The sequence below is a fragment of the Euprymna scolopes genome, chromosome 39 (genome assembly GCF_053919585.1).
Source record: "Euprymna scolopes isolate OS-2025 chromosome 39, ASM5391958v1, whole genome shotgun sequence".
NCBI classification, from domain to species: Eukaryota; Metazoa; Mollusca; class Cephalopoda; order Sepiida; family Sepiolidae; genus Euprymna; species Euprymna scolopes.
In genome coordinates, this window is record NC_136520.1 from 59,132,433 (window position 1) to 59,158,114 (window position 25,682).

General features: G+C 34.8%; 1 protein-coding gene across 3 annotated transcripts in view; it reads left to right on the forward strand.

Moving 5' to 3' along the window:
* The window catches only part of LOC145263795 (polypeptide N-acetylgalactosaminyltransferase 11-like), a 107,744-nt gene extending 83,668 nt beyond the window's left edge, over positions 1-24,076 (forward strand). For 2 of the 3 annotated variants that reach the window (XM_080120856.1, XM_080120857.1), the window contains exons 6-13: positions 1,668-1,912; positions 4,486-4,603; positions 10,593-10,745; positions 11,807-11,941; positions 15,329-15,421; positions 20,366-20,476; positions 21,481-21,627; positions 23,120-23,652. In XM_080120856.1, the coding sequence (XP_079976982.1) occupies positions 1,668-1,912; positions 4,486-4,603; positions 10,593-10,745; positions 11,807-11,941; positions 15,329-15,421; positions 20,366-20,476; positions 21,481-21,627; positions 23,120-23,263 (1,146 nt within the window). In that variant the 3' untranslated portion in view covers positions 23,264-23,652. Of the gene's footprint in view, positions 1-1,667; positions 1,913-4,485; positions 4,604-10,592; positions 10,746-11,806; positions 11,942-15,328; positions 15,422-20,365; positions 20,477-21,480; positions 21,628-23,119 lie in introns of all 3 variants that reach the window. The other variant, XM_080120855.1, reaches the window with a different exon arrangement.
* The last annotated feature ends 1,606 nt before the right edge of the window (positions 24,077-25,682 follow it).

Sequence of the window (25,682 nt, forward strand, 5' to 3'; positions counted from 1 at the left end):
TCATAGACAGAAGCAGCTGTTTGTCTTTCTCATTGACATGTACTAGCCAGCTCATTGGATAGTGAAGTCTAGTTTTATTTTCTTTCTTCCTTCCTCTTTGTAAATAATGAAAAGAAAAAAGACTAATGTTGTTCAATGGGTCGTTGTTGATTTACTCTTTACTGGGGGCAAGTATTTTTCTAGTACATATATATATATATATATATATATATATATATATATATATAGTCATCCACATACAGTACTGTTTCGCTGTTTATCAGTGCGGCTAGACAGGCAACTACCTCAAGCCAGGATTGAAACCCGACCGTTTGTACGGCAGTCAAGGCTCCTAACCATTACGCTATTGGCGGCTGCTTGAACGAGTAGTGAGTTTAACGATGCTTGACATCGTCCGAAATACCTCCGCTTGATTTGTTTACACAAAGAGCGTCGCTTATATGCTAATGGTAATTCGTGTTTCACTTCTCAATATGCTCAACTCAAGGTGAGGAGCATTATAGTCATCCACATACAGTACTGTTTCGCTGTTTCACAGCTCATCAGTGCGGCCTGGTCCTCTGATTCTAGTTTTATTTCTCTAGTCAGGGGGAGGGTGTTACGAATATAGACTCCAAGTCCATGCATATGTCTGTCCGAGTCCTTACAGTAGAGTGGGAGATAACCAGGCATGTTAAAGTGGTTAGAGGGAATGGAGGAGTTAAGGTTAGTTTCACTTAATGCTAAGATATCCGGGGTGTTTACAAGGAGAAATGACTCAACATTATCTAAGTTAGTTCTAAGCCCGCGGATATTAGTAAATGCAAGCCTCAAGGGAGGAGGCAGGTTGGTTTTCTTTGAGTTTGGTCCTGGTTTAAATGTAACTTTTGCTAGAGCTGTTATTAATGGTCCTATATATATATATATATATATATATATATATATATATATATGCTTGAGCTGTTATTAATGGTCCTATATATATATATATATATATATATATATATATATATATATATATATAACTACTTAATTTACTCACATAAAATTAATATACGAAAGTATAGATTTATGCGTAAACTTTAAGTAGGTAGAGCTAGTTAGTAATTTATAAAATATATATGGCGATTAAGCTACACTTATGCCTGAAGAGTCCTAGAGTGGATGAAAACGCGGAATATTCAGTGTAGCTTAATTGCCACATATATTTTATAAATTACTATATATATATATATTGGATTTTACCGTCATTGGATACTTTACCTTTCACCAGACTATCCATGCACGTGAAATCACCTTTTTCTTCACCATATTCCCTCTGCTTCACTTTTTGTTATCAAGTAAGATCTTTGACTTACTTGCAGTTTCATCAAATACTTTTGTATGCAAAATCTGATCCCGCATTTTGCTAATTTCTACCCTCTGATGAGAAGGAAAGTATTTCTTCGAAACTCCGCGGATTAAGGACTATCCACTTATTAAGTGTTTCCTTTTCAGATTAAATATGTTTTCAAAGTGTTTTTTAATGTTTTATTAACTATTTGGTCTTATATATATATATATATATATATATATATATATATATATATTTCATTTATGATTCTTTATTAAATTCTTTCGAATCAAAATGCTGTATATTTCTTTTTTTTTTTTCATAATGTACATCAAAATCTTTTCATTTTTTATAGGTTTTGGTATTTTTTGACAGTCACATCGAAGTGAACATAAAATGGTTGCAACCGTTACTGAGTCGTATCTCCGAAGATCGTAAAGTTGTTACGATCCCAGTAATAGATACAATAAATCCAGATACGTTTCTCTACGAAGCCTCGCCTCTTGTACGAGGAGGATTCAGTTGGGGTTTGCATTATCGATGGGACCCTTTGCCTCCCAAATATCGAGACAATAAAGAAGCCGCATCTAACCCAATTGAGTAAGTATGCATTTTTTTTTATAGATTTGTGAAGATCTTTGTGTGTTTGTTCATTGCACCATGCTAATTAAGAATATACAAACTTTGTGGGTGTTTGTTTTGTATTTTTTTACTTTTAGCTGGATATACAGCACACATTTGTCCTTTATATAATAGACTAGCCTGGATGCCTGGCGCCTTGGTGTTTAACGGTGTGTGTTGAGCAAAAAAAAAAAAAGGTGGTAGTAGGCAGCAGGCTTGAACCCATACCGCAAAGGAGGAAAAAAACATGAAAAAAAAAGTGATGTCTTTGCCATTGCATTCATCGCCAAACCGAAAGTGGCAAAGGTTGAAATTAGGGCTAGTCAATCAAAAAGAGGGGATGACTTTTGAAAATATTGGCGAAAAAAAAGCAGCTCCCTCCTTGTAGAAAAGTGCCCAGTTGAGGGTGAAGAAATTAATGTTTTTAGCCAATTTTTCGATATTTGTCGTCTGAAGGGTCGAGCTCCAAAACAATACCGATTTTGTGAAAATCCGTCGCCTTTGTCAAAAGTTTTAGGCAGACATGCAAACATACATACATACATACATTTAAACAGACAGGTGAGATTTATATTATAGACTAGCGAGGGGTACCCGGCGTTGCCCGGGTGTTTGGAGGTGTGTGTAGAAACTCCGGGGGTGGAAGGGTTAAAAAAAAAAAAAAGTAATTATGAGGACCCGAACCGTTGAGGCAACATTGTAAATTAAAGTGTGAAAAAAAAAACATGCGACGTTAGCCATTGCCCCACTGCGAGATGCTAACGGAAACACGTTTGAATTTATTTAATGACTTGAATTTGGCAGATGCCCATTTTAATGAGTTAATGAGGTCAAGTTTGACTGCGGGATAGTATTTCATTTACTGCGGAATGCTTTTTTTTATTTTTATTTTCCCAAGATGTTATAGGAAAAAGACTAACTCACATGTGGCGAGCGACAAATGTTGAATATTTATCTTCCCGAAATCGAGCAAATTAAATAGACAGGCAAGCTTCGTTGTTAACTGTGAGATATTACGATTTATATGTGATATAAAAAGTTTTAAAAAGTTGTGAACCCACCAACCGCTTCTCTGAAAAAATCCTTTTGTAGACATACGGAAAAAGCGAACACACATACATACATAAATACATTTTCGCTTTTATGTATATAGATGGCCAGTTTTTCAACTTATTTTTATTTTATCTTAATGAACAAAAGCTAAAAATTAATGGTCTCATTTTGGGTGTTATACTCACATCTTAGCTTATGTAACAGCCGATTTTTTGAATTAGTGTCAGGAATATCATTGGGAGCCCTTACCTTTCAAATATAGAGACAACACAGAGGCTGTGTCTTACCCGATCGAGTAAGTATGCACTTATTTATTGATCATATTTCTATTAATTGGTTAAACTATAATTATGTTTATACTAATTCTGTGGGGAAAGGTATTAACCTCTGTCTTGCATACAAGGAATTTTTTTTTTTTAGATTTTAGATTTTTTTTTTTTTTTTTTTACTCCAAATAAGGTATATTGCCACTGAAGCATAAGGGGCAACTGTGATAGTGGTCAGCTTGGTGGGAATGTAGGGTTTTTATAACCTAAATGTGGAGTTGTGCAACAGGATGTTTATTCACATTACATTTAAATTTCTGCATGTTAATACAGTCGGAAAAACAGAGAGTATGAAATGCATTTCAAAAGTAATCAGTCCGAGGAAATTGGCTATTAGAGTAGAAACATTTTCTCTTTTGGCCTGTTATTAAAAGATGAAACTGGAAAGTTGGTTCGGCTAATTTTATGTTTCAGAATTTTTAGGATGAGGGTTGATTATTCAGAGTATTGTTCTCATCCTATTTTTTAAACATTTTTGCTAACATAACCTCCAACCTTTCTCAGATGCATCATGTCGAACTCCGTTGCAATTTGTAAACTGTAAAATCTCCATGTACTTTTAGGAAAAACAATGTGTACTTTTTTTGTGAAGAAACAAGGGACAGGTTTTGCTAATGTGAAAAAAATTTTTTTTTTCTCTAATTGTACGGTTTTTTCTTAGGAATTTTTTTTTTCTGGCGTGGAAAAATGTGATTCATTGTTATGTAAATCGATGTAAACTGTTTTATGAAATGGTAAAATGTATGTTTTTTAGATTAAAAAAAACAAATGAACACAAGTGTTGTCTTTGGGTGATGGGATTCCGTGATTTCGAGTAGGATCAACATGGAAAAAATCCATGTGTGGAGATCCCGATATTTTCGAGATATTATCTTATTCTTGTTCCACCAGCCATGACCAGGAATTATGATTATAAACAGGAAATGAGTATATAACCAGATCAGGCTTAATATTTTAAAAAGGCTCACGTCTAATTTAATGGCCTGAATTACAGTTTAAAATGTGGAAACCAAATATTTGATGCTTACTCCCTTTCAATTCAGTTACGCACTTACTTCCTGTCCATAATTTTGTTCTTAAGTAAATATTAGCAAAGGGTTTATATAAATGTGTGGAATGATGATAATATTTATTGCAAGAATTTTATAAAAGTTGATATGTTTTTATTTTCAGAACCCCAACCATGGCGGGTGGTCTGTTTGCTATCGACAGATATTACTTTAAAGAAATGGGCCAGTATGACCCTGGTATGGACCTCTGGGGAGGAGAAAATCTGGAAATATCTTTCAGGGTATGGCTTTTCTTTGTATTTTCATTCTAGAATTCCTCCCATATTAAAAAACGAAAATAAAGAAATTGGCAGGGTTTTGTAGGAGAGACTGTTGCAAATTTTAATTTTTGAACATTTACCAAAAACTGAACATTTTTATTTATTTTTTTAAATACCTGGAAGTCTCAGAAATCAGACAATTTTAAAACAACTTTTTATTTTCAGATACATCAGTCGGTCAGACTTCACTTTAAATATCATTTCTATCACTAGATGTCTAAAGTAAATGCATCTCACATTTTAGCCATTAAATTTGATTTTCTTATTTAAAAATAAAACTACTTGATCAATTTTCGTTATGTCATGAGTATGTATAGCATGCAGATTTCTCTTATTTTTATTAAATTGATCAAAACACTATCAATAATTCCCCCTACTCTTTATCTGTGCCTAAACCTAAATGTAGATTCCATGAACAAAGCTTCTTTCTTAGAACTGCACGCCTGTGGAACTGTCTTCCGTTTTCCTGCTTTCCAGCTGACTACAATCTGATTGTCTTCAAGTCCAACGTAAACAAGTTCTTGATGAGCTGTTCCACTTAAGTTAACAAATTTACCAAATTTCCATTACTAACAATTACTATATTGTCCAATTGACTACTGTACACTCTTAACCCTTATCCTCGAGTGGTCTCTGGGCCTCGATAAGTGATGATGCCTTTGTAAAAAAAAAAGTAGAGATAGGAAATAAGAAAATCAAATTTTATAAACATCCAAGGAGTGACTGTCTCGCCTGCCATTTTAAAAAAAAAAAATATCAAGAAACAAGGGGAGTAACTCAATAATTCATACTTCCTAGATTTATGTTATAATGCCTACAAATTCACATTAATCAATTAAAAATGTTTTTCTTTATAAAAATAAAACTATTTGATCACTTTATATGATTTTTGGAATATGATATTTTCGTTTTGTCATGGGTACGCACATGATAGAGATTTTCCTTTATTTTTGTTTTCATTATACTGGGAATTCTGCAAATAAATTCTGCAAAAAGAACCAGTTTTTCTTTGATTTTAATTTTCCAAAAATTCATTTTTGATTCTAATTTAAAATTTTCCGATACCAAAGCTTCTACAATTTTTTGATGCCGTGTAAGTATTGTCTTCATCAGGGTCAACATCAAGTTTTACATGTTGGCACGCGTTGGATGGTTTTAAAAATTAACTTCCAAACTAACCTATCTCTGAATAGGTCTTTATTTATCCCTCTTTCTCTTAATTCCATTCTTATCACTTGCTCCCATCTTTTCTTCGGCCTTCCACTTTAAACTGGACCTACTACCTGAACTGTTCTATATTTACCAACACAATCTCTCACTAGTGTTACCAGATCAGGTTGTCTGATGATATTGGCTCAAATGCACCATACATTAATTTTTTTTTTCTTTTTATCTCTTTGCAAAACTTAATTATGTTTTTCAAAGCCAAAACAAACAAAAAACAATCATCCATCCCCAACTATTTTCTTCTTTCTTCCTTACTTCTCTGTTTGAAGATACTGACTTCCAAACTTAAAAAATTTTAATCTGAAAAACAAAATTTTCAAGAAAGTGACAACATTTTACTTTTAAAAAAAAAATTTTGAAGAAAGTGACAACATTTTACTTTTGAAAACAAAATTTTCAAGAAAGTGACAACATTTTACTTTTAAAAACAAAATTTTCAAGAAAGTGACAACATTTTACTTTTGAAAACAAACATTTTAAGAAATGAACAGCATTTTACTTTTGAAAACAAACTTTTCAAAAAATTGACAACATTTTAAAAAAATTGACAACATTTTAAAGAAATTGACAACATTTTACTTTGAAAAACAGTAACAAAGGGATTAAAGGAAGATATTTTTCTAAACAGGATTCCTTATAAACTATTTTTTAAGATCAAATAATTTTTTTAAAAAAGAGCAAAAATATTACTGGCCTTAAATGACCCTTTAGAGGTTGATAGGCCATTAAACACAACCAACCAACTCAATCTTTCATCAAGGTCTGCATAAGTCTCCCTATACTGGCCACCTCTAATCTTCCTCTGAGATCATCAGAACCAAGCCTATCTTTAATACTCACATTACACATCCATCATGTCATTTCTTTTTATTGCATTTTCACCCCAAACAAGGCACAGTGCCACTTTAATGTAGGGGTTACTGTCTGGGACATAATTTGCAGGAGTACTATTTAGGGAGTTGAGCAGCAAGATGTCTGTTCACATTACACTTGAACTTATGCATATCAGTACAGTGTGGGAAGTAGGAACCCGGAAGTGAATTATAAAGTCTAGCAATCCTGGGGAAGAAACTATTAGAGTAGAGGGCTTTCTACTGTCTAGGGGTGGAATTTTGCTGCTTCGGTTTGCTGAAGGTATTTACGTTGAGGGGTTACAATGGCTTGTAGTTCATTGGAGCACCTACCATGTAAAACAAGCAGAGGGATGCAACATTTCTTCGATGGGACAGCAGTTGAAGCCTAGCTGACAGTGCGGGACCTATTAGGTTGGAGATTCTCTTTTGAACCCTGTCTAAGAGTGAGAGACTAGTAGCAGATGCACCAGCCCACTTACTTAAAAACTGTTTAACTTAAGGAGAAGAGCTTCCCAACACCCTGGAAAGCCTTATCAGTGTGCCTTGTACTTAAGAACTCAGGTGATAAGTCATCTCCCTCTCAGTACAGACCAATAAGCCTCTTGTGTCATGAGTAAGTTACTGGAATCCATATTAAATAAAGAAGTAGTCAACCACCTCAGCAGAAATAACCTTCTTAGTGACACGCAATATGGTTTCCGTTCTGCTAGATCTACTGCAGATGTGCTTACATTTATATCCCATAGGATTAGTGAATCTCTCGACAAAGGCTTCCTTTCTAGGGCAATTGGTCTTTACATATCAAAGGCCTTTCTTAAGGTATGTCATAAGGGCCTACTTCACAAGATTTCCAGCTACGGTATAACTGGAAATGTTTTCTCCATAATTACATCATTTCTCTCTGATAGGCTCATAAGAGTAGTGGTTGATAGGCAGAAATCAGAGGCCCACAGTATTAATGCTGGAGTCCCCCTCTTCCTGATCTACATCAATGATCTCCCAAAATACATTCTTATATTATTCATTTACATCTATGCTGATGACACGACTATCTCTGGCAACACATCAAAGGCCCTAAATGACAAAGCTCTCTCTGATTCCCTCTCCTCTGATCTTGAGCACGTGGTACAGTGGTTGAGAAGGTTTCTTGTAGTTATTAAAGGAAAGAAACTTAGTCTTCGCAGCATTGAATGTTACTATCCATTTTTGTCCCCCCATTCTGCTACAGACTTGAGGCCTTCCTCTAGAATTTTCGCCACTGCCTTGGATGCATTTTTATTTGTTTTCCCCTTCATGTCTGTTATAAAGTATTTTATAGAACCCATGCAGCACATGTCTTCAACTCTCAGTGGCTAGATTTTCACTTCCATATATCATCACACACGACTAATAATCTTCCCTTTACTGACAATTGCAGAAGTTCCTTTAACTTATGATATCGTATGTTGCATAGCGTGTTGTCTGTTATAGGAGGAAATACAGGAAGTTGACGGTCATTGTTGCATAGGGTAGAATTAGCTGCAAAGTTCTTGGCAAATAGTCTGGCCTTGTCTGATGCTGACGAGATGACCTCAGGTCCATTGATAATAGTTGGGATAGAACGCACGCTTCTGTTCAAGATCCTGTTTGCTATTTGCCAGAACTGGTGGGAACCAAGCCACTGCTCAGCTACTTTGGATTTAACAGACTCTTTTACAGTGGTTGCTGGCAGTCCTGAAAGCAGCTTTAGTTTCAGTGCATCTATTACGTTGGTAGCTATGGAAAAAGTGATTTCTGTGCGCGATGGCAGCAGCACATTCAGGGGAGAACCATGGCTGGCTGTTAGGTTTTTGTTGGAATTTTTTGGATGGTATGAATCGGTCTATGCCTACAATTAACCATTCGGTCAGGTCTGATACTATACAGGACACATCCTTTTTAAACATGGAATGCAGAGGTAGGTCAGATATGAATGTATGGAAGCTATCCCAGTCAGCCATAGAGTATCGATATACAGTACGGTGGAGAGGTACGTCTGAAGACTTATTACATTTCATTTTTATCTTAACTGATACAACGGAGTGGTCAGAGGATCCCAGAGGAGATAGAACGGAACATGAACACGGCTCAGGGGAAGTTGTGAGGAAAAGGCCTAGAAGGCTTGCATATTGACAGGGTGTATCGGGCACACGGGTGGGTTCATGAACAATCTGAGTGAGGTCATAGACAATGATAAAATCATGACAAAACCTCCCCTCGTCATCGGTTTTATTTGAGTGGGTCAGCCATTCCACATTATGGACATTGAAGTCACCGCAAATGTGAATGTTAGCCGAAGGATGAGAAGACAGGATGTGGTCAATTTTCTCGGATATGCTCTTAAAGATTGCAACCCTACTGTTGTGAGGGCGATAGATAATAGGCCAAAATGAGATCACCTCATAATCGTCAGTGCTCAAAGTAGAGAAACGGTTAAGCTTTTTTGAATCGGTTTTCATAGGGCAGATCCGAAAGATCCTGTGCCATTATAGTTTAGTTGTATGCTAAAGTAGTTTTAGATAAGCTATGTATAGTAGAAATGCAGCAGTGATCTGATGAAAATTCATGTTTTTTTTTTCTTAACATTTGATTTTTATGTTGCAGATGTGGATGTGTGAAGACTTGAGTGGATTGTCAAGATTGGATTAATATTTAAGCGTTGTGGTGATTTGGTTATTGTGCTCCATGGATTATTATTAATTTGGTTACATTTTTTTTTAAATGCTAGATGGATTTTAGTAAACTAATTTAAACAATTTGAAAATTCTCATAAAAAATGTTAAATTGCTGAGATTGGGCATGTCACGTGAATTATTATTTTGAGGTGGTGATTTGGATATTTCGTGCTATGAATTATATTTTATCTGTGTGCTTAAATAGTTTTAGACAAGCTATACATAATAGAAATGTAATAGTGACCAAAAGAAAACTCACATTTTTTTTTACTTATATTTTCTTGTAGTGTTCGCCTAGACATCTTTCTGGTGCAGGAGTGAATGATAGGTTCTGAGGTGTATCATAATGCCCGTTGATGAGATAGTGGGCCAAAATGAGATCACCTCAGAGTTATCCATGCTCAAAGAAGAGATGATTAAGCTTTTTGAGTTGGTTTTTATAGGGCAGATTCGATAGACCCTTCACCATTATAGTTTAGTTGTATGCTTAAGTAGTTTCAGATAAGCTATGCATATTATTTGTATTCATCAGACTACTGTTTTCACCTTAAGTGTGATTTTCATAACATTTTGCAGTGGTTAGAGTACTTGGAAAAATAAATTGTAAAAGTGACCTTCTCCTGAAGGTTGAAGGTTCAATCCTCAGTGTGGGTGACTGAAAAATACAATTGCTAATTACTTAGGACCTCTATCCAGTCATGGCTGACAGAATCAGAGCACGCTATCCCTGTGAAGTAAATAAAGAGTTCTGCTCGAAATTCCGTCCAAATTTTCGAATTCAACGGAAACATTCCCAAGTTTGACAAGATACACCTGAAGAAGGTTTCTTTTAATTCTTTACTTAGTCTCTTTGTTTCAGCATTTACAGTTTCAACAAAAGTTTAAAAGTATATCCATAATTGAAATTTCTCCATCCCGTTCGTCCAAAGTTCCGAGTTCAACAGAAACATTCTCAAGTTCGAAAAGATACACCTGAAAAAGGTTCGAGGTTACATCGACTGAAACGTTGTAAAAATCACACTCAAGATGAGAACAGTAGTCTGAAGAATCCAAATAAGACGAGAAACCAATCCTCATCTCAAAAATCAGAAACGTCAAGCTATGCAGAAATGCAACAATGACTAGATGAAAATTAATTTTTTTTTTTGTAACATTTGTTCTTTAAATACATTGCAGATTTGGATGTGTGGAGGACGTCTTGAAATAATACCATGCTCAAGAGTTGGCCATGTTTTCCGAAAAAGGCGCCCGTACACGTCTCCAAATGGCGAGAACACAATGCTGAAAAATTCACTCCGGGTGGCTTACGTCTGGATGGATCAGTATCGGGTACATTTATTTCACTTCTCTTTCTGTTATTTGTTTTGATATGCATAAAATACCTCTACGCCTCCCCCCGACTGAAGTGAGCAAAAACATGCTAAAGATCTCCCAGAAGGGATGGCTTGAGTTTAACTCCAATGCCTTATTTTTATGAAATGCCCCCAAAAAATTGTGTAATCGTTTATTAGTAACTAAATTCCAGTTTGCGATCATTTACAAAGGTTTCTTTTTATCAGAAAATATTTGAAACTAAACTTTTAAATAATAAACACTCCTCTGATTTTGGCTTTCAGCTTCCAGATAAAAACATTCTCCGAATTAAGTTGAGATTTCTTTTTGAAAAGGAGGTATACCTTGTAAATCAGTATTGATTTCTCTCCCTCTCTTTCTCTCTTAGTTGTATATAGAACAGCATCAAATCCCAGAAACTATTTCCTTTTGTTTTTCATGCATTAGAAAAAAAAAGTTACTTTTTTTTTAAATTACTTTTTTTTTAAATTACTTTTTTTTTAAATTACTTTTTTTTTAAATTACTTTTTTTTTAAATTACTTTTTTTTTAAATTACTTTTTTTTAAATTACTTTTTTTAAATTACTTTTTTTTAAATTACTTTTTTTTAAATTACTTTTTTTTTAAATTACTTTTTTTAAATTACTTTTTTTTAAATTACTTTTTTTAAATTACTTTTTTTTAATTACCTTTTTTTTTAAATTACTTTCTTTTAATTACTTTTTTTTAAAATACTTTTTTTTTAAATTACTTTTTTTTAATTACTTTTTTTAAATTACTTTTTTTTAAATTACTTTTTTTTTAAATTACTTTTTTTAATTACTTTTTTTTAATTACTTTTTTTTTAAATTACCTTTTTTTTAAATTACTTTTTTTTTAAATTACTTGCTTTTTAAATTACTTTTTTTTTAAATTACTTTTTTTTTAAATTACTTTTTTTTTAAATTACTTTTTTTTTTTAAATTACTTTTTTTTTATCTTGTTTATAAATTCGTCTACACATGATGCCATTAATAATTCTATAAAAAAATCGTCAATTTATTTTTTGTGTTTTGCAGGAATATTTCTTCCGAATGTTTCCCAATGCTCGTTTGAACACAGATTTTGGGGATGTTACTGAACGGAAAGCTTTACGGAAACGTCTTCGCTGTACATCTTTTAAGTGGTACTTGGACAACATTTATCCTGAACAGGTACTATTTTGCTGTTTTTTGGGGAGGGGGGATTATTGCGAGGGGGATGCTATATTTTTTATTTTTTGTACTAAAGAGTCATTGTTTATCAAGACCTAAAAATCACTTGAGGATAAGAATTAATGAATTCATCAGGTGGACGAGACAACATCTTGAAAGCATTGGATATGATAGTTCAAACTAGGCAGAATTTGATTATTTAAGAAGAATTTAAAATTGGACTTGAAAACAACCATGTTGCAGTTAACTGGGTAGCAGCCCTTTGGTACTGTGTTCTGCAGACGAGTATTTCTTATAAAGAAATTTTCTTCATGGAAGTTCTGTTTAGGTTTAGGTATACAGAGGAAGAAAGATGAATTATTTACAGCGGTGGTAGTTATTCAAGTTTTTGCTTTGAATGACAGAAAAAAAAAACACACAGATTGCAATGATCCATAAAGGAAACTAGCACACTAGAATCAAATATTTATTTCCTACAGATGATAAAAAAAAACGATAAAGAGACTAGGTTTACTATATGTATTAATTTAAAGAATAAATTGTACTTAATATTTGCAAGCTTGTTTATAAAGATAGTTGCATAAACAAACACAACTTTTACATATTTTTTTCTCTTCTATATAATAAAATGATTACAGAAATTCTCCTCTGGACCAAAATGTTGTAGGTTTGAAACAACAGATGTCATATACAAATTCAATACATCTGGGCTAATAGTCACTATCTTATGTAGCTTTCGAACACCATTTTATGCACATTCAGCTGTGATATTAAAATGCTACATTGCATCCTAAGAGCAACACCATCACAAGCGCAACATGTTTAGAGAAAGAAGCCCCTATTTTTCTCTCTAAATATTTAGTCCTACCAGTACTCCCAATTATCACCAGACCAAATTCTACACTTTCATGCTTTCACCACCGATAATTGGCTAATAAATATGTACACCTAACATAATCTTCAGTTCCCTATTCATAAATAATAACGGCTCCCTTGCCAAACTCCATCCATTCTGATTGGCTGAGCTCTGATCATTCTCATATTCCGGGATCCAATTCTACGCTTCATAAATGAATGGTTACTAAAATTACAAACTGGCATCGCTAAGAGACATATTGTTAGAGAATGGATCGAGAGAGAGAGAGGGAGGTGTGTAAATTATATTGAGACACATTGACCGGGAGTCAAGATCAGCTGATCTTGACTTCCGGTCAACGTGTCTCAATATAATTTACACACCTCCCCCCCTCTCTCTCATTCTCCCGATCCATTCTCTAACATTCCTTCTATCCTTATTTTCAAAAAATGTACACATTTTTAAATTCTAGTACATTTTTTCTATATCTACACGGCTAAGAAAGATCAGACACCATAAAGCAAAAAAACAAAACTTTTTTTTTGTTTTCTCAAGTCAGCCCTTTTCCAACTGACTTCATAATTTTATTTTTTAGACCAGACTTTCTATCTGATATCCCTGGCATATTCCTTTTGGGTGTAGGGTAGTACCTTCTATAACTCACGTCAGCTGCTTCATTGTCGTCAGCCACGTAGTCAACCACCCAAGTAGTCAACTACCTCAGCAGAAATAACCTTCTTAGTGACACGCAATATGGCTTCCATTCTGCTAGATCTACAGCTAACGTGCTAACAGTTATATCACATAGAATTAGCGAATCTCTAGAAAAAGGCTTCATTTCTAGGACAATTGCTCTTGCCATATCAAAGGCCTTCGATAAGATATGGCATAAAGGCCTACTTCACAAGATTTCCAGCTATAACTGGAAATGTTTTCTCTATCATTAAATCATTTCTCTCTGATAGGCTCATAAGAGTAGTGGTTGATGGGCAGAAATAAGAGGCCCATAGTATTAATGCTGGAGTCCCTCAGGGGTCCATCCTGGGCCCAACTTTCTTCCTGATCTACATCAATGATCTCCCAAAACACATACTTAAATCATTCGTTGACATCTATGCTGATGACACGACTATTTATGGCAACACATCAAAGGCAGTAAATGGCAACAATCTCTCTGATTCTCTGTCCTCAGATCTTGAGCGCGTGGTTCAGTGAGGGAAGAGGTGGCTGGTTACCTTTAATGCATCTAAGACCAAGCTCCTATCATTACATCATAAACGCTCTGATCCCCATCTGGCATCGATTGAAATGAGTGGCTCTCGTCTAGGAGAGGCCCTATGTTTTGATAAGCTTCTGGGTTTGACCTTTACTCCTAATCTGAAATGGAACACATACATCAAGTCTGTGGCCAAGGTTGCTGGGAAAATGGTGGGATCCTTCTACCGCGCTCCAGAAGATATCTCACTAATGATGCAATTCTCTATCTGTATAAAAGCCAAGTACGTCCAAGGATGGGGTACTGCTGCCACATCTGGGCAGGAGCTGCTAAAAACAGTCTATCCTGGCTTGACAGAGTACAAAATAGACTTCATAGCTTGGTGAGGGATGACCTTTGCTCGTCTCTGCAACCTCTCTCCCACAGAAGAGACGTTGCGAGCCTGTCTCTGTTTTATCGTTATTTTCATGGCAAGTGCTTGTCTGAGCTCCATTCTCTGGTCCCCCCCCCCGGCAATCTTACCCGACTAGCTGAAACCACTGTCAATAATTTGCCCCACTCTTTGTCTGTGCCTAAATCAAAACTTAGATTCCATGAACAAAGCTTCTTTCTTAGAACTGCACGGCTGTGGAACTCTCTGCCATTTGCCTGTTTCCCCCCCTGAATTCAACTTAGATGTCTTCAAGTCCAACACAAACAAATTCCTGATGAACTGCCCCCTTAAGTAATGACACCTATCAAATCCCCAGTACTAACTATTACTACGATACTATCCCACTGATTAGTGTACATCCCCAAGTGGCTCCTGGGCCTTGATAAGTGGTGACCCCCATGTAAAAAAAAAAAAGAAAAAAAAAGAAAAGTTGCACAGCGTCAAGTTTAAGACATGCTTAGGTCATTACTGTATAGTGTGTGTGTGTGTGTGTGTGTTGCACTTCACAATTCATTGGGCATTTTCTATAAACATTAACAAGCCTCAAAATATTGTGTATCCACAAGTATTGAGAGTATAAACAAACAACTAATGGTTCTTATTATAGTCTGTGCATGCGTGTGTTTGTGTGTGTGTTCAAAATAAAAAAAACAACTTTTGTTAATACAATTGCAAAAAAAAATAAATACATATAAACATTACGGAATGCATTTTTTCTTGAAATAAATATAAATAAATATATATATATATATATATATTCAGTAAATTTACAGTACCTTTTATCTTTTTTTTTATTGTATTTCTATTTAAAACAAACTGAGCCACAGAAACGTGTGGCCTGGTACAGTTAGTTTTTAATAAAATCATAAATATTGATTACAGGTTTTGCCAGATGTCAATGGAAATGCTCCAGCCATGTTGTTTGATCGAAATCTTTTGAAACGGCATAAGAGTGTGATCAAGAAAGTTGGAAAGGTTTGTGATTTCTTTGGGTTAACTTTATTACTAGTTGGAAATAATTTCAAATACAATCATATTTACAGTTTTTACCTCCTTGAAAAAATTTTTATTTGCAATATGAGGTCAAGTAATAAAAAAATTTAAGTGTGGTAATGTTTTCTTTAAAACAACTGCCATGGTGCAATGTTTCTTTAAAACGGTAAATGGCTTCACCAAATCGAAACAAATTGCTCTTTCTTTAATTATGTTAAATCTTAAAAACACCAATAAAAATAATTATTTAAATGTTTAAACCTTTTATAAATAGATTTTTCACTTAAGCTGGTTTTATTTTTTTTTTTTTTTATTTAATGAAATATATTTTTGTTTGATAAAATATTTTTTTGTTAAAATAAACTTTGCTTCTTTACGTTCTAATATCAGGTTTAATGTCCATTTTACAGGCTGGTATGGGTTGGACAGCTTTTAGGAATTCTAAACTAACTTATCTCTGGTCAGGTCTTTATTTATCCCTCTTTCTCTTAAGTCCGTCCTTATCACTGTTGCCTTCCTTAGTTAATTGAACCTTCTATATCTACCAACCCAAAAATTTTCATTCATTCTTTCAAAATGGACATATAATCAAAGTCTTTGGTTCTGTACACATCTCCCTCTTCTATCCAGATTTCAACTTCCTCTGAGGTCATTAGATATAAGCTTATGTTTATCAATTCCCCCTCACGTTTCCTTTGGCATTCCCCAGTTTCCCCCCCCCCTACTTATCCAGGTCACCAGATTTAAGCTCATCTTTAAACTTCCCATTACACATATATCTATTCATTCTCATCTCATTTCTCTCCATGTAACACCCATCACACACAAACGTTTATTTATATAGACTAGCAGGGTGTACCCGGCATTGCCCGGGTGTAAGGACTCTCACGGTGGAGGGTCAAAATAATAGTAGCGGGGTGCCCGGGTGTGTGTAGGTGGCGTAGTAAGGAATCCAGGGTGGGGGTAAAAAAAATGTGGTAGTAGCGGAGATGGAGGTGAATCAAAACAGAGGTGTTAAACAATCGCCCGACCGGAAGTTGAGAGCGTTAAAATTAAGGCTAGTCAATCGAAAAGAGAGAATGACTTGCAAAAAATTGCAATGCAAAAACCGACCCCTCTTTGTACTAAGCGGCCGAATTTAGGGTAAAGGAATTAATGTTTTGGGCCAATTTTTCGATATTTGTCGTCTGAAGGATTGAGGTTTAAAAAGATACCGGTTTTGTCAGATTCCGTCGCCTCTGTCAGAAGTTTTTGCGAGGCATAAAAAAAATACACATACACATCCACATGCACACGTTTTGCCTTTTATATATTAGACTAGCGGGGGGTACCCGACGTTGACCGGGTGTTTGTTGCTGGGTGTATGGGAGGAGGGGGGTAAGTAATAACCCTGCTTAAATATTATAAAAAAGACGATGTTAAAAAAATCGGAAAAACCAAAACCAAAACGGGAAAAAGATGGCATAAATCAACCTGTCCGATCGAACCTGTATGTATAGGGGGAAGGGGGTAAGCTAAAGAATAAGCGAAGTAATAAAAAAATGTTGCTCAGGTGTTTAAAGGTGTAAAAGAAAAAGAAAATAGTTTTGATCGGGAGGCGGGATTGAACCCGGAAGCCTTGACGTGGAGGTGGAAGCAAAAGCCAACTACTTAACTGTCTCGACCACGAGTGAGAGTAATTGATAAGCGTGTTAAGTTAAGGCTTATAAAGCGAGTGAAGGAGGTTTGATTGACAGGAAGACGTTAAATGAGGTCATAGCGCGATCGTTACGATGACGTGGCAGTATTTTTAGTTTTCGCTTCCCCCAGATAATGGTGGGAAGGGGGGAAAGCAGCTCCCCATTGTCCAAATCGAATAGCAATTGTCTGATATAAGAAGAAACTCCACATTGATCAAAAGCTTTCTGGACTTTTCGGCACGAAAGCCGAGAACACGACCCATTTGAATTTAATTTCACTGTATTTATACTAAAAAGCAGGATAAACAGGGCACAGAGCAAAATAGTGCAAATCTTATAAATGTCGACATAAATAAATCTAGAGGCGACGTGCGTTCCCAAATCGTAGATATTATTATCTAGGGGGTATATAAACACTTCTAAGCGATAGTAACCCCCCACCTCCCCTGGACCGTCAGCGAAAAAAGCATTTTCGAGACATACAAAAAATGTGCGCGCGCATTTGGCTTTTATATATATATAGACTAGGAGGCGGTGGGCACCCGGCATTGCCCGGGTGTTTGGGGGTGTAAAAGAAAAAAAAAAAGTTTTAGTAGGAAGGTAGGCTTGAATCCCGAAGCCTTAACGTGAAGATGGGAACGAAATGGAAAAAAAACCCTGAGACCTAACCATCTCGGCCATGAGGGGAGAGGAAGTGATAAGCATCTTAATTTAACATTTATAAAGTGAAATTGACAGGTGCGAGAAAGTTAAGTCGCGTGATGTTTGACCTTGAAACAAGACACGGCTGCAAGCCAGTTTTCGCTATTTTTTATACTGGACAGTGTAACGAAAATGCGGCGATCGAAAAAAAATATCTCGAAAATAGCGTGTAAAAGTCGGACAAATTAAAAATAGACGCGACCCCTGGTCATAATTCGTAGATATTATGATTTAGACGTTATATAAAAAGTTTTAAGAAGGAGTGAGACGACCAAGAAGCCCAGCGAAAAATGCCTTTGGCGGACATACACAAAAATGCACACACACACATACACATTTTCACTTTTACCGCTCCAGAAGATATCTCACTACTAATGCAATTCTCTATCTCTATAAAAGCCAAGTACGTCGAAGGATGGAGTACTGCTGCCACATCTGGGCAGGAGCTGCTAAAAACAGTCTATCCTGCCTTGACAGAGTACAAAATAGACTTCGTGGTTTAGTGGAGGATGCCCTTTTCTCTTCTCTGCAACCTCTCTCCCACAGAAGAGACGTTGCAAGCCTGTCTTTGTTGTATCGCTATTTCCATGGCAGGTGCTCGTCTGAGCTCCAATCCCTCGTCCCTCCTCGCCAATCTTTCACGAGAAACACCCGTCTGGCTTTATCTGTGCCTAAATCCAAACGTAGATTCCATGAGCAAAGCTTCTTTCTTAGAACTGCACGCCAGTGGAACTCTGTTCCACTTGCCTGTTTCCCACCTGACTACAACTTGGATGTCTTCAAGTCCAACATAAACAAACTTCTGACGAACCGCCCCCTTAAGTAAGACACTCTATCAAAACCCCCTAATACTAATGATTACTACAATACTATCTCATTGATTACTGTACATGCAATAACCCTTATCCCTGAGTGGCATTCGGGCCTTGATAAGTGGTGACCCTCATGTAAAAAAAACAAAAACAAAAAAAACATGAAATTGCATCCAGTAGTGAAGCCCTAATTTGAGTAGTTTGGGAGTTTTTATTTACTCTTTAGTTAACATTACTCACTATAATGAAATAGCCTGTCAAGGTCTCATTTATGAGTTAAATAGAATCTCTCTTCATTTTGTTACTTCTGAAATTTCACCACAGTAAGGAAAAGGAAAGACTATAAAAATGAAAAAGAGCGTGTTAGAGACATAGGTGACATCACAGCTGTAACAATAAGGAAATAAATGTTGTTGTTACAAAAAAAAAAAAAAGATTTGAGTTATCACTTGTCCTATGTTCCTTGAAACGTAGACTGCATACAACACGAGTGTCCTGTGTGTAAGCGTGTTATGTTACAAAGAGTTTATCGGTTAAATATTTACACACAGACAAACACATTTTATTTATAAAGATTTACATCGACTAAACTGTTCTATGTGTAACATGAAATTGCAGCCAGTGGGGAGGCCCTAATTTGGAGACTTTGGGAGTTTGTAACGTTACTCTAACATTACTGTAACATTAAAACGAGAGTGCCTGTCAAGGTCTCATCTATAAGTTAAACAGAATCTCTATTCGTTTTGTTGAGTTAAAGAATATTTACCTGAAAATTATTTTTATGCATTATTTTAAAAAACAAATTAAATTGCTACATTTTTTAACAAATAAAAAGTAGCCATATTCGTTTTATTTATTTAAAAAATATTTACAATCACTTTTAGAAAAGGAGAAAGAATAATTTTGTTGTTGTTATTGTTAATACTATTCACCCCACTCCCACCCCTGACAGACATTTAACAGTAAATTATTCAGATTGATGAAATTTCCCCATTATTTTAATTATAATAAAATCTGCACAAGTTATTCAATGAATTACATGTAAAGGAAAGCAAGTTTATTTCTTAGATCTTTCTTTATATTTTTTTTTATTTATTTAAATAATATTTAGTTAACGATGACAGTTATTTTTATGGAAGAATTGATCTTTTTTTTTTGATAGTATTGACCCTGACAGACAGTTATTATTTCAAAATGAATATTATTATTATTATTATTATTATTATTATTATTATTATTATTATTATTAAAAACAACAACAGGAAATTATACAGATTAGAAGACACTGTGGAATTTCCATGAAGTCTCATTAGATTTATATAAATTTTAATAATAAAAATTAATAATAATTTTAAATAAGTTTGAAATTTAAATTATCAGTTTTTGTCCAGAATTCCCAATATATTGGAAAAACAAAAATAAAGGAAAATCTCTACAATTATCATATTCCAAAAATCACTAAAATTGATCATGTAGTTTTATTTTTATAAAAAGAAAATCCAATTTTGTGAATATCAAAAGTGTAGGCCACCATTTTTGAAAAAAAAAAAAATCTCTAAAATCAAGGGAAATAACTGAGCAATAATTTAAAACATGCAAGATTTATGTCGCAGTTCTTCTGAATTCTATATATAAAATGATTTAAAAATTCAAATTCGTATTTAAATAAATTAAAAATTTTAATAATCGATTCAGTTACTGTGATTTACTGCATCTTTTTTTATTTATTTCAGATTTTGCACATAAAAACTGGTATGTGTGTTGAATCTATTGGAGCAGCTTATGATAAGCGATCAAAATTAAAAATCAATGAATGTATGCCAGGTTCAGATTATATAAAACAGGTTTGTAACAAGTTGGACATCAGTTTTATTGTCAGATTTTTCTTTTTTGATTGTAGCTATTTGTGAACCTGTAGAAATGCAAATGTTTGTCTCCAATACAGAATAGGTTTACAAAATCTAAGAAATAGTAAATAGTTACAATCAAACTATGTAATTCAATGTTCCTATATTCTCAGGAAGGGGGCAATTTTTATTTTGTATTGGGCATCTTCAAGTCCAACATAAACAAACTCCTGACAAACCGCCCCCTTAAGTAAGACACTCTATCAAAACCCCCAATACTAATGATTACTACAATACTATCTCATTGATTACTGTACACACAATAACCCTTATCCCTGAGTGGCCTTTGGGCCTTGATAAGTGGGGACCCCCATGTAAAAAAAAAAAAAAATCTATGTATTATGTAGAAGGGAATAAGGAAGTTAAAATGAAATTATGTGGAGTTGGGGGGATCTTAAAAAAATTCTATTATTTAAAAAAAAGGAACAGAGTGATGTGATAGGACTTAATTGATAGTGAAAATGTTTGCTACCTTCTATTGAAACTCTACTGACAGGGGAAAAATTGAGATTATTTTATGCATACGAAAGAAGAAGATATTACATGGATATTTTTCACATTTATTGGTCCTCCGACAAAGAAGGGATTGGCCTAGTAATTCACTCCCATTCTTTCGCTCATTTGTATGCACTTTTCTCAATAACCACGTCTTGGATTTTTCTTTTAAATTTTACACAAACATTAGTCATGGTGAAAGTAAATTTTTGGCAGAACGGATTTTCCAGGATAACTTTAGTTGCCCTCCTAGGGATCATTATTGCACCCAAATCATTCATTTGTTTGCACTTTTGTCAATAACTATGCCTTGAATTTTTTTTGAAATTTTGCACAAACATTAGTCATGGTGAAAGTAAATTTTTCACTCATGGAGGGGGACCACGCATGCTTGGCATGTTTTCTATTTAATTTCTTTCTTTCCTTTCTTTTTTTGTTTTTTGCAGATGTGGTCAGAGACTACGGAACATGAGTTGAAATTGGCCAATACTCTTTGTCTTGAAGTCAATGATTTTAGCCGAGAGAAAATCATTCCGAAATTGATGAAATGCCACGGAGGGAAAGGGACACAAGAATGGCACTGGACGTCTCAGGTGACCCTTTTTTGCTTCGATTTTATTCTTTGAATTTTTCTTTGTTTTCTTGAAAACATGTAGGATGAATTTTTTTTTTTTTTTTTTTTTTTACTAGTGATTCCCCATTCATCAAGGCCGAAAAGCCATTCAAGGACAAGGATTAATGGTTTATGTTATGTGAATTGTGAAACAAATATCTTGATGGCTGGATCTGAGCTGAATTTGATAAGTTAATGAACACGAGTTGAAATTATCTGTGCCTAAATCTAAGCGCAGATTCCATGAACAAAGCTTCTTTCTCAGAACTGCCTGCCTGTGGAACACTGTTTCGCTGGTCTGCTTCCCGGTTGATGCGACATACTAGCCTTCAAATTCAATGTAAACAAGTTCTTGTTAAAACCGTCCACATAAATAATCAAATTCTACCCAATTTCCAGCATTAATGATTACTACCACCTTACATTCATTCTTATCCTTGAGTGGCCTTCGGGCCTTGATAAGTGGTGATTCCCAAGTAAAAAAAAAAAAAAAAAACATCCTATGTCTTGAAGTCAACAATTTTAGTCAGAAGAAAACCATTCCAAAATTAATGAAATGTGAGAGAGAAAGGGACACAAGGATGCCATTGAACATCTCAAGTGACTCTTTTGCTTAGATTTATCTCCCTTTGTTTGGTTTAAAAAATGGAAATAGGAATTTTTTTTTTATTAGTGATTCACTGTTCATCAAGGCCCAAAACTACTCAAGGACAAGGATTAATGATTTGTGGATGGTGAGACAAACACTGTGAGGATTGCAAATGATGGTACGATCTGAACCGAATTTGATGTACTTAATGGGAAGGATCAACAAGAACTTGTTAACATTTGACTTAAGACGACTATGTTGTAGTTAGCTGGGAAGCATCCCTGTGGTATGGTGTTCCACTGGAAAGAAATTCTGCCTATGGAAGTTCTGCTTAAACCCCCCCCCCCTCAATTTTCTTATTTTTTGGGTTTTACTAGAAATGGGCATCCTACTAAATGTCACACATTCACCTACTATTCTAGCACTGCCCGCATGTGGAACACTGTTCCATTGGACTGCTTCCCGACTGATTACAATATAGTAATCTTCAAGTCCAATGCAAACAAGTTATTGTTGAGCCGTCTCCTTAAATATAATTTCTACCCAGTCTGCACCATTAACAATTAAGCTACCACCTTACATTCATTAACCCTTATTCTCGAGTGGCCTTCGGGCCTTGATAAGTAGTGACTCCCTTGTAAAGAAAAGAACTGCCCATTTGTGGAACATAGACTGCAGGGCTGCTTCCATTTTCACGTTCCTGTTGAGCTATCTTCTTAAATAAACCAACACTACCCAAGTTTGATAATCACAGTGTTGTCTCCCTATCCACATGACACTCATTAACCCTTATCCTCGAGTGGCCTTTGGGTCTTGATAAGCAGTGACTTCACAAAAATGCAATTTAAATGTAAATAATAACTTCTGTTTTTTTTCTTTTTAGGATGCACCGACGTTGTTGTACAACACGGCAAGTGGGAAATGTTTGAGTGTCAGTTCAGATAAATCAATGCCGTATTTAGAACTTGAAATTTGTGATGGATCGAACCCGCAAATGAAATTTTATTTTGAAACTAAAAAAACATAATTTGCTTGAACAGAAGACAAAACAAATGCTACTTTGTGTGTGTGTGTGTGTGTGTGTGTGTGTGTGTGTGCGTGTGTGTGATTATTCCTGCAACATCTTGGCGCTACTTTGGCTTGGTATCTCTTTCTTTTTGTTTTCATGGAAATCACTCCAGACAAGGCATGATGCCACTTGATGTAAGGAGCTAAAAAAAATATATATATTTCAAGGTCAAAAAACTTGCCAACAAGAAGTGTGAGAAGGAATACATTCTGATCCAGAAAACAGCAATTCTTCCCTCTTTGCCAGAAACATCATTTCTGGAATACCTTGATTTGATAAAAGGAAAAAATGTCAATATTGTATGCTCTCTACTTTGGCTTGAAATAAGAAACCACTATCAAAATTTCCCCCACTCTCTATCTCTGCCTAAACCTAAATGTAGATTCCATGAACAGTGCAGTTCTTTGAACTGCACGCCTGTGGAACACTGTTCCGTTTTCCTGCTCTCCAACTGACTACAATATGGTCATCTTCAAGTCCAACATAAACAAGTTCTTGATGAGCCATCCCTTAAGTAATCCAATTTACCAAATTTCCACTACTAATGATTACTACGAAATTTTCCCATTGACTACTGTACACTCATTAACTTTTATCCTTATCCTCAAGTGGCCTCCAGGACTTGATAAGTGATGACTCCTTCGTAAAAAAAAAAAATTTACAAGCAATAGATTGATTTGTCAGAATAGATTACTGAGCCTTATTTCCAAACCATAAAAACTTATGTTTGAATAGAAGACAAAACAAAAAAGTTTTTTTTTTTTTTTTTTTTACATCATTCATACGACATCTTGGTACTACTTTAACTATCTACAAGGCAAAACTATCCACACTATATGCCTCTCTACTTTGGCTTGATATCTACAAGGAATAGATTACTGAGCCTCCGGTGACTTCTTGTTGAATAATTGGCTGAAGTGTCGCACAGTCTCTTCTTTGAACGTTAGGGTTAGGCTCGTTAACTCCACATTCTTTTGGAATTATGTGAACTGTTTTGCTCGTTCTTGTATCGTGCTGATTACAATATACGAGATGTGGGTTCACATAACAACGTAGATTTATGAAGCATAGATTGCAATATACGTGTAGATATCGTACCAAAGTAGATTTAAAGTAGTAGATTCACGGCTCAAATAAAATCCCCTCGGTATGGCTACCTTATATTGGCTCATACGAAGATTAGTTCACTTTCTCCAAGTGATGTTACCTCAAGTAACAGCGCAAAGCTGGATACTCCACCAGACTAGATGAATTCTTGTTCTTGAATCCAATAAGACCAAGAGACCATAAGAAAGTTTTATTATAACATATTTAAATAGCCAATTGTGGAGAGGAAAATTATGTTCCCAACTTTTTACTAACTCGGTGTTTGAGAGATTAACAAGAACTTTAATGAAATGTTCAAATATCTATGTATTTAATATAGAGATCAAATGTTAGACCAAGGAAAGTGGGCTCTTTGATTTCTGAGAACATTGAGTGAATTAAAATGAAACCAAAAAAAAAGTCAATATCATACCGAAATAGATTCATGTTCTGTAGATAACAAACCAAAACAACATCGACATTTCTACAATTTGTAATTATTTTCATATTCAAATACTACGTATAAGTTATTTATTTCAAAACCATAAAAAGATTTATTTGAACAGAAGACAAAACAAAAAAGTTGTTTTATTTTTTTTTTTTTTTTACATCATTCATACGACATCTTGGTACTACTTTAACTATCTACAAGGCAAAACTATCCATACTATATGCCTCTCTACTCCACATTCTTTTGAAATTATGTGAACTGTTTTGCTCGTTCTTGCATCGTGTTGATTACAATACGAGATATGCATAGATTGCAATACACGTGTAGATATCGTACCAAAGTAGATTCAACATAGATTCACGGCTCAAATAAAATCTCCTTGGTATGGCTACCTTATATTTGCTCATACGAAGATTAGTTCACTTTCTCCAAGTGATGTTACCTCAAGTAAATGCACAAAGCTGGATACTCCACCAGAATAGATGAATTCTTGTTCTTGAATCCAATAAGACCAAGAGACCACAAGAAAGGTTTATTATAACATATTTAAATGGCCAATTGTGGAGAGGAACATTATGTTCCCAATTTTTTTACTAACTCAGTTTTTGAGAGGTAAACAAGAACTTTAATGAAATATTCAAATATCTATGTTTTAATATATGTTATTTGTTTTTGTTTTTGCGATACGTCTTGAATAAATTCAATTATTTACGAAAGTGCATTTATACCTAAATGCGAGTTGGGAATAATTTTCCCTTTAACCAATTTGGTACCCCCACATGGGGAGCAGCATATATATTATTTTTAAAATATAATTATCCACTGACACGTGTTTCATCG